The 13780-nt window shown below is 40.9% G+C and overlaps 1 protein-coding gene across 1 annotated transcript; it reads right to left on the bottom strand.

Moving 5' to 3' along the window:
- Positions 1-217: 217 nt before the first annotated feature.
- NMUR2 (neuromedin U receptor 2) lies at positions 218-13190 on the bottom strand. The gene is made up of 4 exons (XM_046665511.1): positions 12465-13190; positions 6031-6115; positions 3474-3599; positions 218-492 (listed from the first exon to the last, which is right to left on the bottom strand). Exons 1-4 carry the CDS (start codon positions 13188-13190, stop codon positions 218-220), a joined length of 1212 nt encoding a protein of 403 aa, XP_046521467.1.
- Between the last annotated feature and the right edge of the window lie 590 nt (positions 13191-13780).

The following is a 13780-nucleotide window of genomic DNA, read 5'->3' as shown; positions in this document are numbered from 1 at the left end:
GAAGGGGTATGAGGCAGTTAGGATAGTGGAAAGGCAACTAAAAATCAGGAGATTCTAGATTTTAGATCCAGATTTAGTAGCATGTTCACATTTGTTAAAAAAAAACACACCTAGAAATGGGTATATAAGTTCTAAGAGCCATTTAACCTCCCTAACATCAAAAAGAAGGCATAAATTATGGGATGTCCCTCCCTGCAGTGCAGAGGCAGAGTTCCTTTCATGGTGCCTGTCCAGTACAGAGGGCTGCGGGGAGGTGGTAGCTGCAGAGGGATGACTGGCAGGGGAACTGGGGACCTGCATCTTCAGTCAGTTCCACGAGGTGACATTCTGTCAGGAAGACATTCCGCTGGGCAGGTGGCCCCTGTGGGTGATGCTGGGAGTGCCACTGTTTGCAGGAAGGAGAGATCACGTTCCGGAATGCTGCTCGGAAGCGGTGAGAGAGCACGTTATAGATAATGGGGTTGACAGCTGAGCTCAGGTAGAAGAAGACACCTGGAACGCAGGGGATTAGAAGAGACATGCCAAGGAGAAGCTGAATGAGAGGCATAATAGGGGAAGCATAAATATTTAACAAAGGCCTAGGTCCCTGTGATTGCCTCTTTTGGAAGTGATCATATATACAAGACTCTAACTGAGAATACAAAATGCTCTGAACCCATCTATCACCTGTGTGCTTAGGAATCAAACACAGAAAGATTAAACAGTCTTGGAAAAATTTAGGCTGGCATGGGATCTCTCTGAGATGTTCAGCAACTTCCTTTGATCCCCACTTGTTTAATTAAAGAATATGTTTCTGTAACATGAATGAGAAATGCTTAAGTATCAGAGGAAAGAGAGATGTTTTTATCTTATTGGAGTTTTGCTCAAATCTATAATTTGAAACTGTAAGTAATGGAGGAATGGAAAATCAGTCAAGGCATAGTCCCTGCTGAGATTACTTATAATGCTAAATATCTCTTCCAAGAAATATTCCCCAACGTCCTTTCCCATCTAGCCTTTCCCCTCGATGACTCTTCCCACCTTATTTCCAACTTTATTGAATAATTATATTTTGCCATTATTTTTTCCAGCAAATGCCTTGCATACTGCCATTTTCTTCTTTGGTATAGACCCTTTCTTTTTTGTCATATTTTATTTTATTTCCTCAAGGCCCAAGATAAGCCTAAGGTTGAGAATCAGAGGACTTAGTTTCTGACCTTGGCCCTTGCTTGCTCTGTGACCTTAGACAGAATTGGCATTTCAATTTTTTTTCCTCTGTAAATTGAGAAGGATAATACCATCCTCGCCCACCTCCCTGGATTATTGTGAGGCTAAAGTTGAGATACTATCCACAGAGGGGTTGAGAATGGCTAAGAAGATAAAATAAGTGATAGGTACTGTTATCAATGTATTCATTGTTGTCTTTGTTTATATAGTCCAGGACATTCTGAGTGCCATGTGCCCTGTGTACTGAACTTGGCAGAGAGGAATATAGAGGGGGAATATTTCCATGGACTGTTAATTCATTCAATAAGTAAATACTGATTAAACTCTTATAGCAGGAACTTTGAGGTGCATTGGAAGGTAGTAGATTTAGACTTTGTTCTCCAGAGACTTAAATAGTATTACAGAGGCAAGATCTATGCCTAACTTCAATAATTAATAAAAGAACAATACCAACAATATCTATCAAGAGCAAAATATGTGTTACCAACAGTCATGCTATGGAAATTCACATAATGGCATAAACACAAAGACTGTGATGGTTATGAAAGATTTAAGGGGGGTGATGGGACTCTAGAAAGACCCTGACTTGAGTAGGATACAGTTGGGGAAGAGATGAGAGAGTACTCCAGGTAGAAGGCATAGCATGCACAAATGTGCGGAGGCAGGAACGGTTATATTGCATAGGAATACTGCAGAATATGTAGAACTCCCTAATTAACAGTGACAAACAAATGGTCGATGAATGGGAATACTATAACTTGAAGATCAAAAGGCAAGTTAGGAGCATTTTCTGTAGCACTTAAGAGATTTAGACTTCATCTGTTGGCAATACGGTAGTGGGAAGGATGATATGTTAACAAGAAGATGTTATTATAAATGCCATAATTTGGAAATCTTAAAATGGTTGTCTTGATGCATCTGGAGAGGTATCAGTCAATGAGTCAAGTCTCATGTGATCTTGTAATGATCCAGTTTATTTAACTACTTCCATTTTTCTCAGATTAACCACAAAGATAAGAGTTATAAATATTTTTGAGATTTCACTTAGAATAATAGTTTAACATGGAAGAAAGTACTAAGGCCCAGGTATAAGCTGCATATAAGCCCTGCTGAGTACAAACAAGAGGGTGATAGAAAATAGATAATATGCATGGTACTCAATGTATATATATATGAATGCTATTGTTTTTGCTCTGTGCACATCTGGTGCTTAACTTGCACAAATTGATCCTATCTTTCCTTTTTGATGATGTCTTCGATAATCTAAAGAGCCCACAGAACTAGTCAGTGATGAGCAGAGGTAAAGGGACAGAAGTGGTCTGAACCTAAGTCTAACAGTCACACTGACTGAGAAAGAGGGACCTGGGTGGCCATTCTCTGCTCCATTTTAGGGGAAAGAACCCTAAACTTGAAGTTAGATGACTTGGGTTTGAACCCTATTTTTACTATTTGCCAGCCGAATGCCTTTGGGCAAGTCATTTCTTCTTTGTGAAACTGTTTCTTCTTGTACAATGTTGACAATATCTACTTAACAACCTTGTTGGGATGATTATAGAAAGGTATATAGCTTTTTAGAGCTTAAAAAGCCCCTTAATAGTTACTATGTTATTTGCTTCTTATCATCAGCCCATGGTTTGTATAGAGAAGGCATTATTGCCATTTCACAATGGGTACAGTTGAGGAAACTTTGGCATGAAGGAAGCCTCATTCTTCAGGTCACTCAGAATATTAACGGTGGGTATGAGATGCAAATACAGGTCCTCTGACTTAGTGACCTTTCCACCACTATTTCCACCATGTTATATCTATGGTATCCTTAGCAAGCAGCCTTAAAGTAGCCTAAAAACAGACCTTGATGTACCATGAATACCCTCTGGTTGGCATTTGTGAGGATCTAACACTTGCTGAAGACAGTATGAGATTTCAGGGCATGAATGTTTAATATATAAGAACCAATTCAATCACGTAGCCATTGGAAGGCAAACCGAAGGAATCACTCCTTAGGTCATTTTCTTGATGTAATCATCATGTTTAGAATTGAAGTCTTCCATAAAGTAGCATCTAAAATGGTAATCTGATATATTTCTTTTGGACAAGTAACATACCTAATCAATATTTGAATAAAATAAAAATCCAGTTATTTGTCATTGTATGCAAGTCCCTATGGTAAATTGGTATATTCAGATAGAAGCTACTGCTCTAAGCAAGATGAAGAAGCTGCAATTAGCTGGACACTTACGATGCAACCAAAGCAGCTAAGCATTTACCTGATACCACGTGGATGAGATTGAACACAGCAGCCAGGGATTCAGTCCACTCCTCCACAAAGCTGAAGAAGAGTCGGTCAACATGGAATGGGATCCAACAGATCGCAAACACTAAGACCAAGACAACTGGAAAAGGATGATGAATGGGAGAGCAAAAAACAGTCAAAGCAAGAATAGGTAAACAGTGCCCGCTCTGAGTCCATGCATTCCTTCTAGCGTTTTCCCCTCCATCTTTGTGAAGCTATCATTGTTATGGGCCAACTAGATCCTAAAGAGCTTCTACATAGACTATTTAAATATAAGAATGAATTGTTTGGATTTGGGACCAGTTTTCCATATGATTGTACAAGATTTCTTGTATAATGTGTTTCCTTTAGAACATTTAAAATAGTATTGCATTTATTCAAAGTTCTGAAAACATTCTATTGTGGAAAATACATTATGCTGCAAGTAAACTGTTGGAACCACATAAACTGCTTATATAAATAAGTGGCTGGGTTCAAGCAATTGGTGTTCTTTAAAGTCGAAGATTAATAACAAACTGTTCAATGTAGTGTGAATTTATCTTGCTGCTCTAGAAATAATTAGAAACTTCTCTGAATTCAGTCATTTAAAATTCTGTGAGGGGTGAGGGAGGAGAGAGAGAAAGATTGAAAGACCGTGAGCTATTGCTTTACAAGCATCTTTTGATTGGGTTGGGATTGGGGTGTATCTGTTATACAATAAATTGCTCGAGCATAGAATTCCTTCCAATTTCTTTCTGTTTGTTTTTACTTTTTATTTCGAAGTAATTATAGATTCACAGGAAGTTGCACCCTCTAGTTTCTTCTTTTCAGGTCTCAAGACAGAGATTGGTGCTACCATAGTTTCTCTTTGGGGCATTTAATCTCCATAAACACAAATATGTATGTTTTTTTTCTCTTCTGAAGTTATAAAATACTTTTCTTTCCCAAGACATGATGTTTGAGATTTGCGTCAAAATAATCTTGTAGGGGCTTGGGGAGAGAGAGGGATCTAGATGAAACAAGACTAGCTGTGAGTTGATAATTTTTGAATCTGGGTGATGAGTACATGGGTGTTCATTTTACAGTTCTCTGTACTTGTGAGCACGTTTAAAGTTTCCATAGTAAATAGCACATATATTTCTTGTTGGCATTAAACATATTGAGAGTAAGTTGTCTGCCTGTGTGTGTCAAGAACATCTGCAAGCTGCTTCTGAGTTTAACTCCCAAGGAAAAGTTCCTAATCTGCTCACTGCCTACAATTCCCTTTAGTTAAAAACTTAGTTCCCGTTAAAATTGAACCCTCTGCCCCCAAACGCAAATATTTTACGGTATATTTTATCATTGTGACTTTAATGTGAGTGCGCTTCAAATCTTTATGTGAGAGTAGATTAGAATCAAGGAGAAAGGGGGAGAGGTAATGGACACTTGATTTCTTTTGTTGTTGTTGTTTGTTGAGGAAGATTAGCCCTGAACTAACATCTGCTGCCAATCTTCCTCTTTTTCTGCTGAGGAAGACTGGTCCTGAGTTAACATCTGTGCCCATCTTCCTTTATACGTGGGACGCCTACCACAGCATGGCTTGCCAAGTGGTGCCATGTCTGCACCCGGGACCCGAACCGACGAACCCTGCGCCGCTGAAGCAGAACATGTGCACTTAACCGCTGCGCCACCGGGCCGGCCCCTAGTTTTCTTAATATGGAAAGTCAGGAGCCAACAGGGGCTAAATGATTTCCAAGAATATGACTATTAGAGTCGAAAAGACGAACTTCAGTGACTTCATAGTTCTTTTGTTCATGAACGCCAGATACAGTGAGCGTTTCATGTGTGTATTAGCCTGGAGAATTTGTTTCTTTCAAACCTTTGGTTTTGACTTGGAAAGAATATTATAAACTTCCTTTCTCTCATCAGTATCTCTCACAGATAGATCTCATCATAGATCTCTCGTAAACCAGCATCTCATCATAGGCTGGTGCTGGATCATATATTTTTAAAACATTCTTTTGGGAGAGTGCGGATCAGTGCCTTGATATATTTTTAAAACATTCTTATCTATACAGAAAAGTATACTGTTTTATATAAAATCACAAATGTCATAGACGGAATGACTACTTAGAAATACTCTTGGCCAGATATTCTTAATCTGGAAGTAAGAGATCCCATGGAGTCCAAGAATGGGTATCAGGGGATTCATGATCCCCTGAAATGGATTGTAAAACATTTTGTGTATATGCGTTTGTACATTTCCTGAATGAAAAGTTCACAGCTTTCATCATATTTTTAAAGAAACCTATCCACAAAATAGGTTAAAAACCACTTTCTCCTGGAGGGGGAGAGAGATGCTCAAAGGCCCAGGGAGTAGATGTTATTTACCAAAATAGAAACAAAACAGACAGGTCTTAGAGACTTGAGTGAGACAAGAAAGTCCAGAACATTATATTAAGTTTCTGGAGAATTTGGATCCCGAGCTCAGCAGCACTTTCTTAGGACAAAATGCAACTCCTTTGCTTTCGCAAATAAGCAAAGAAAACCCCCAAACAAAATGAAGGACTTACACAGCATTTTGGTAACTGATTTTCTGGAAGGTCTTTGAACATTTGCAGTCACTTCATCTGCCTCAAGGTGTTGTTCTTTCCTTAGCTGCAAGGAAGTAGAAAGGGATGTTAAGAAAGAGAAACGTTTTTTCCTCCTGTTAAGATCCAAGAAGGGTAATTCTAACACTCATTTTGCAGACAAAAAACTGGGACTTGAAATGTAAGGATTTGTCTAATGTTTAACAATAAATTGGAGGTGGAATTGGATCCAGGTTGCCTAACTCAACTGGATAGATGGTTGTGGCCAACTTGTAGTGCATCCATTTATCATAGGCTATTCTGTAAAACCTAGTCATGTAGTATGTTAATAGACATTCAGTGAAAAATGTAAAATTCTGAAGTAAAAAAAATTGTTAGATAGGCTTTTCCATTCATTCATTCATTTATTCATTCAATAATTATAAGAATGGAATCCCTCTGCTATGTGGTGTCTAGGCAGTAGAAAAAACCCAGGTGTTATTCCTGCCTCACGAATTTTCTAGTCTTCATTGTGGGTCTTCTTAGAGCCTTTAATATGCCGATGGACATTATGAATCTTCACGAGGGATAGTGTATCACCCTCTTCCCACGCCCACCTTCCACGCCCTGCATCTCCCACCCCAGCTTCAAGGGGGATAGTACTTCTTTGACCAAACAGTGCTCTCCCTCAACCCCTTTCAGTGCAATACCTAGTACCATCTTGAAAAGCACAATTTGGGAAATTCCGCTTTACTAGTATTACTGATAGGAGTGCATACGCTTCTGAGTTTAGATGTTAAAATATATTCATCCTTGTTGGAAGATGTGGTGATCCTTGAAATAGCACCTTAACATTTCAGATATGAACACTGCCTGTACACGCAATCTTTCTTGTCCGGTTTGAGTCTCACCTTCCCCTGGAAGACTTTGGTGGCCACTGTAGCCCGTTGTCCTCTCCTTCGTCTGAACTCCCATAGCACTGAAGATCTACATCATCCGTCTAGTTGTGAAATTTTTGTGGGGATATTCAGTCAGATAAAAGAAGCTTTAAGAACTCTTGATAAACTACCATCAAATATCTAGAAGATAGTATAGTATATATTTGCCAATTGGTTCTCTAGCATTCATTCTCCTCTTACCAATAGTACCCTGATATTTCCTTAGAGAATTTGCCCCTTCCCCATTCTTAGTCATTAATTTGGGTGGCATGATCTCATCCCCAGCTCCACGTTTAGTCCCTGAATAACTTAGCTACTATCCTCCAGTCAGTGATTGGATAATTGGGACCAATGAGATTTCATGTATTTGCTTGTACTTTTAGGGATGGAAGTTTCATTTCGCTTTTGTTGGGACTGCCAGAGGGACCCCTTCTTGTTCTCTGCATGTGAGGTCTGGATTTACAACAGCGTTTTTTTTTCCACCATGAGGAAAGTGCTTGGAGCCACCAATGGGCCACTGTGAGGATCTTGAGGTTGAAACCAACACCATAGAAAGGAGAGCAAAGAAATAGAATTAAAGCTACATCCTTGATGACAATGCTTGTGTTTTACTCGATTAATCTTCATCAAGAACCAGCTCTACTTCTGGACTTATCAGGTCTATTGTCCCTTTCATATTTTGTCAGGCTGAGTTGGGGTTCCCTCATTAGCAATGTAGAGAGTCCTGACAAACTGACTGAGGACATCCGGTGGAAGGAAAATTCAACTTATTCTATGTAGTCTCAGGGCAGATTAGGGTCAATTTATTGGGTTATAAGGAGATATCTTCCAATTCAAGCTAAAGAAGAAATCATTGTGGCTATGTGTAACAATGGAGCAGACTGCTCGAAGAAGCAGTGAGCTTCCTGGACTGAGTGGCATTTTGATGGAATATTTTAGAGAGGATATTTAAAATTAAGTAAGACTTGGAGGAAAGGGTCATTAAAATTTGCCTCCAAAGTTCAACAAATCAATATACTGTCTTCCTAACAAACACGTAAGCTCCTAGAAGTCAACTAGCTCTCAGGACCACACCAGCCCTGAAGCATCCACTTAGATGATTAACAAACCTGGCCACCTGTCTCTTGAATATCAAGTCATGTGCCACATAAGGATGTTTCAGCCAATGACAGACTATGTATACAACACTGGTCCTGTAAGATTAGTACCATATAGCTTGAGTGTGTAGTAAGCTATACCATCTGTGTTTGTATGAGTACACTCTATGGTGTTCACACAATGACTAAATTACCGAACCACACATTTCTCAGAATGTATCCCCATCATTAAGTAATACGTGACTGTATTGGTGCTCTCTACATGTACCTATGTCTTCACAAACTGAGGGATTAAAGTTGCTGTGACATTTGACCCTTTGGAGGCATCTAGAATTTGGAAAGAAATAGGGGAAAATATTGTGCCGTCATTAGGAATATATGGGAGGAAAGCTAAGGTGATGTTATTAACACAACAGGAGAACAACAAAATGCAGGTAGAGTGCTGTGTCGGTGCCTGGCACATGAGACTCAAGAGGTTATATATTATTGTCATGATTCTGATTATTGTCCTGAATTTACTTGAAAGACATCATAAGAACTGCATTTTTATGAAATAGAGTTATTTATTTATATCTGTGGGCCCACTTGCGTGGGTTATTGAGTCCCTTCCAGAAATTCTTCCTCTCACGGTACCACTCCCTGACAAGCAGTATTTGTGCTGTTACAAAGAAGCAGCCAGATGCACTGAGAAGAAAAACATTGGTGTTTAGGGTAAAGCCATGCATCAAACTACAAATCTTACTAACATCTTCAATTAAATCTACTAAAGGTTATCATTATTTCCTGCCATTTAAAAAATGTGATTATTACAAGACAGTTATTCCATTATTTGATTTCATTCTATAATTATGAACAATGAAAGGATATTAAGATCTATTAGTCACTTCTTTGGGTGAGTTTAATAATTCTCGATGGTAATGTCTTCACCCCAAGGAACGATTTCCTTAAATCAAACATCAAGCAAACAGTTCATACAATTCTTCTATGAACAGGCTTCCTGTTCAGCGTAGTTTGCACTGAAAAGAAAATCATGTATCTACTAATCGTTGCTTACTTTTCAGCTTCCTTAGCTTATAGAGACACAACTAGCTAATTAGAGGAGGAGTGGAAACAGACTATTTATGCATGTTCTACATTGTTCCTGCAGAATTTGCAGAGGTTGACATTGTAGAATAGAATCCAAACAATTTGTCTAGCCAATATTAAATGCTATTTTGTTACTGAATAATTTCATTTCCCTTCACATGTTTACCAAAGGAGATATTCAACTATTGGTTATTCTCACTCACCCCAAACTTTTATTTTAAAACTCAAGTTACAAAAAGAGGAGTGAAAAACTGTGGTCACTATACAGGAGGTTTAGAAGCCTGCCTACCCAGTCCCTTTAGCTATATAAGGTCAAAAGTCAGGGGGAGGTCTATGGGGTTGATTATCACTCAGGTTGATATATTATCCTGATCAGTTATTTATATGATTAAAATCATTCTGCCAGCTGTTCATTTATATAGTTTGTGGAGACTAATTTGTGTACATATCTCTACAATCTGAACAAAATCTCTTTATTAAAAAAAAATCAGTCCAACTCTGGCTAGCATGGCTGAATCCTGCTACAATTCACGATCAATCCTCTTCAATTTAAGCATTAATGCTGCATGCAGGAGATGCAAGGACTAAGTGAGAGCTTCAGCAGAACTTCCTCCCAGATGGGAAGACATGTGCCCTGGGATTGTCTATTTTCTATCTCTAACATGTTTGAACCCTGGGGAGGAGCTCAGTGGAGACCTGTGTCTTGGAATGATGAAGCAGCACGGAATGCACAGCCTTGAGTATGCACACGGCTCCCCTCCTTCTTTCCTGCTCCTGGAATTTCATCAGTCTTGAGTTTTCTGCCTTCTGAAGGAAGTGGGTCCCAGATTCAATCGCAACTTGAGACTTGCCAAGGGAGTCAATAATTTAACAATCATCAAACTTGCTTGTGTTTCTTTAAATCTCTTAAATCAAAAAGGCCATCTGAGACAACGTTTCCAAGTCTCTTGTTTTGAAGGTAGAGAAGCTGAAGTCCAGCAATGAGGGAAATATTTAACCTCATTCATTCATTCATTCATTGAGCTTACAGTCTAGCTGGAAAGAAAGATAATAAGGAACCCACAAGTATAGAATTATAAATTGTGATAAAAGCAATGAAGGGGAATCACTAGGAACCATGAGCACCTATCCTGTCGCTAGGTAGCTAGGTAGGACCAGGCAGTTAGGTAATCAGGGAGGGCTTCCCTGAGGAAGTGTGAGTGAAGTGTGATTTAAAGGATACGTGAGAATTAGAAAGGCAAAACGGATTGTGGTGGTAGACAGTAGGAACATTTAAGGCAAAGATACAGCAAAAGGTACAGCATGTGCAAAGGCCTTAAGGCCAGTGCCACAGACAGGACTTACTTCTCCCGACACCTAGGCTGGAGATCTTTAAATTCTTCTAAGAGTGACTTTCTTAGTGGTTAGTTCCTTTCCTGGTATCCTTTGGGTAACACCTCATCCTTCCGGAGGACAGAATGCTATATGTTGCACTACATACACAAGACAAACTAGGGTGGTTCCTTAGCTGTTGTCTGAGCTGTCCCTTAGCTCCTGATACAAGGTAGCTGAAGATTCATGACAACAAAACAAAGTGAAACTCAAAGTAATTGGTTGGGGTGGGGATGGGGAATGTGTGTTTCCTACTCAAAGTTAAGCATTTCCCCCAAACTGACTCAAGACAAGTGATTGGTGTTGAATGAGATGGTACTGGTAAGTTTCAGGTGGAGATTTCTCCTAGGGCTCCTGATATTTAGAATCATGCAGAAGTCCTTTCTCCCCAGTGAGATGCACATGGCATTCTAAAGACATGATCATGAGCTCGTCTCTGGTGATATATGTCTCTGGGAATACAGGGACCAGCACTCCAGCAGGAAACTGGCACAACTCTCTGCCTGATTAGATTTACTGCTGTGTCCAGACATCTGGGGTACTTAGAATTCATTCTTCCTGCTTAGACTTTGCCATTCACCTTAGACACAGTAGATATTCAAAAGGGCCACCTGTGGGGCACTCATTTCTGACATTCACCTTTCTCAGAGAGGCAGTGAAACGGGAGTCTATTAATTGTCACATAACACACAGTGTCAGAGCCCTCTTGGAGCCTGTGATGTGAATGTGATGCCTGCTTTGTTTTCACTTTCAGTTATAACTCACATTGCTCTCGCTCACAGATCTTTTTTTTCCTTCTTTTGAGGAATCACAGACTGTTAGAGCTATCAGAAGCCTTAGACATAATCTGATGTGATCCTTTCATTTTATTAATGTGAAAACCAATTCCAGGAGAGAATTGTGCGGCTTGCCTAAGGGCATATTATGTGTGAGCTTCAGACCTGGGAGTCGAAATACTCTCATGACTGTTTCCTACACACGCTAGCTCCTTAAATGGGTATAACACCGTCACAGTTAGATCTCATCTCTGTGAATTTGGATGCAGACTATATCAGGAGAAGAATTATACAGATTCATTCCTACCCTCACCAAAAATAGTTCTCTTAGAAAATTTAGATCCAGAAAAAAGAAAAAAAGAAAGAAATCTATTTACCACCACGAGCACAGGAGAGGAAGCTTTCCTTATAAGATAAGTTGCAAACTAAGTGATAACTTTCTATTCATCCCAGCTATCCTTTATTCACACTGTCTCCTAATAAACTATGTTATGTGCTCTGTTCATCTCCCCACCGCCACCCCCAGTCTCCAGCTGCTCAAGAGAAGTCCAAGCTGACCTCACTCCGGCCATATTTTTGCATTTTAACCTGACACTTCAACCAAAGGCTCAAAGCAACCACAAGGATGAGTCTGACTTTAAAATTGTGCACCTGTCTTGGAGTATAAAACAGGTAGGGATAGTGTATATTATATTATACTCAGACGAAGTTGGTGCAGAGGAAAATTTCAATGCATACAGGAGGTGGAGGCAAGAAAGAGACAGCAGGGTGTGGAGCAGTCTCTCTGGGGGTGGCCACCTCGTGCTATTTAAAACGAGGCTCCACCTCACACCCACTGGATCCGATTTTCCTGGGGGGAGGGGTCTGCACATTGGTACCCGTAGTAAGGTTCCTAGGTGATTTCCAGGAACATTCCAGTTTGAGAACCACAGGCACAGAGGGAAGAAGAATGGAAAGTGAGTGAAAGGAAATGATTTGTAGTTATGGTTACTATTTGCCTAATTTGAGGCAAGTCCTTTAACTTCTCAGTTTCCTCTTTGAGCGGATTCTATTTTTTTCTATGCCCCCTTCCCATTTCGAATTCCTCCCATTCTAAGTTTTTCTCTGAACTTTGAGTCAATGAAAAAAAGAAGGGATGCTTCCCTAAGCCAGCCAGCTTGGATACTCACTCTGAGCCCCATGAGGTAGTAGAGGATACTGATGACAGTCATGGGGAGGATGTAGAAGAGGAAGGAGGTAATCTGGATGATGAAATTGTAGATCCACATGGGCTTGATGACGGTACAAGTGGCGGAGCCCGGGACCAAGGACCCATTGGGGAAGTAGTGGAGCTTGATGCCGTGGATGCTGGTGTTGGGCAGAGAGAAGAGAAAAGACAAGCCCCAAAGGATGCCAATGATCTTGAGGGCCCGCCGCCGGGTGCTCTCCAGCTTGGCTCGGAACGGGTGCACGATGGCCACGTAGCGCTCCACGCTGACCGTGGTGACGCTGAGGATGGAGGCAAAGCACACCGTCTCAAAGAGGGCGGTCTTGAAGTAGCAGCCCACCGACCCAAAGAGGAAGGGGTAGTTGCGCCACATCTCATAGACTTCCAAGGGCATCCCAAGGAGCAGGACCAGGAGATCAGAGACAGCCAAGCTGAAGAGGTAGTAGTTGGTGGGCGTCTTCATAGTCTGGTGCCGAAGAATCACCAGGCACACCAGGAGATTGCCAACGACCCCCACCACAAAAATAAGCGCATACACCATAGTCACCGGGAGGGAGAGGTGACTGCGTGGAGGCCCGCAGAGGAAGGTGAGGTAGTCCTCAGTGCTGTTTAGGTATTTCTTGAGTGGATCTTCCAGTTCCTGCTGGTGGATCCAGGAAACATTCTCATGTTTTTCCATCACTGACATTAAAATCCAAGCCCCGAGCCTCTTCTGGTTTGAGCGTTTGTCCCAAGCTGAGCCAGAAAGGAAAGAGAAAGTAGGCAAGAAAGCAGACTCAGTAAAGGAGGCCGGGAGAGGGTGATGCTTCAGCCAAGTTTGGCAGTGATCCCTTTTGAAGAGCTCCTGAGACAGAAGCCCCGCCCCTTCACAGGCTGTGGGCCAATGAGTGTGTGTCAGACGGCTCAGTAAGAGGACAGCTGGGTGGGGCGTGCTGGCTTTGCCTGCAGGGAGCAGGAGAGAAGCGGGAGACGTTTCTCTGAATTGGAAGGAGCTGGCAAAACAGAGCTGACACAAACGGTGATACTAACTTCAGTAAGGTGTGGGCGCTCTGAGCAGTGCATTTGGCAAAGTTGGGGAAATCTGGGTGGAAATACAAATTAAAGTTGCAGGGTCATGGGTAGAAGAGTACAAATCTCCATTGATCCTTGTCACTTGTACAGCATGACAAAAATGGGAGATCAATAGGTTTCTCAAGTTATCTTCTTCCGCTGGAAATTCAGGGCTCCCTGGGGAAAGCATGATCAATGTGCCTTTTTGGTTTTGATTGCATTCACAAT

This window comes from Equus quagga, chromosome 7 (genome assembly GCF_021613505.1).
Source record: "Equus quagga isolate Etosha38 chromosome 7, UCLA_HA_Equagga_1.0, whole genome shotgun sequence".
Lineage (NCBI taxonomy): Eukaryota > Metazoa > Chordata > Mammalia > Perissodactyla > Equidae > Equus > Equus quagga.
Note: the sequence above shows the minus strand (reverse complement) of the source record. Positions and strands in the feature narration are given on the sequence as shown.

Coding starts and splice junctions, on each gene's coding strand:
- NMUR2 (XM_046665511.1), bottom strand. CDS start 13,190: ATGTCAGTGATGGAAAAACATGAGAATGTTTCCTGGATCCACCAGCAG. Junction 3,600..6,030: donor ATCAGTTACCAAAATGCTGT/GTAAGTCCTTCA, acceptor ATCCTTTTCCAG/TTGTCTTGGTCTTAGTGTTT. Junction 493..3,473: donor TCTCATCCACGTGGTATCAG/GTAAATGCTTAG, acceptor CCTGCGTTCCAG/GTGTCTTCTTCTACCTGAGC.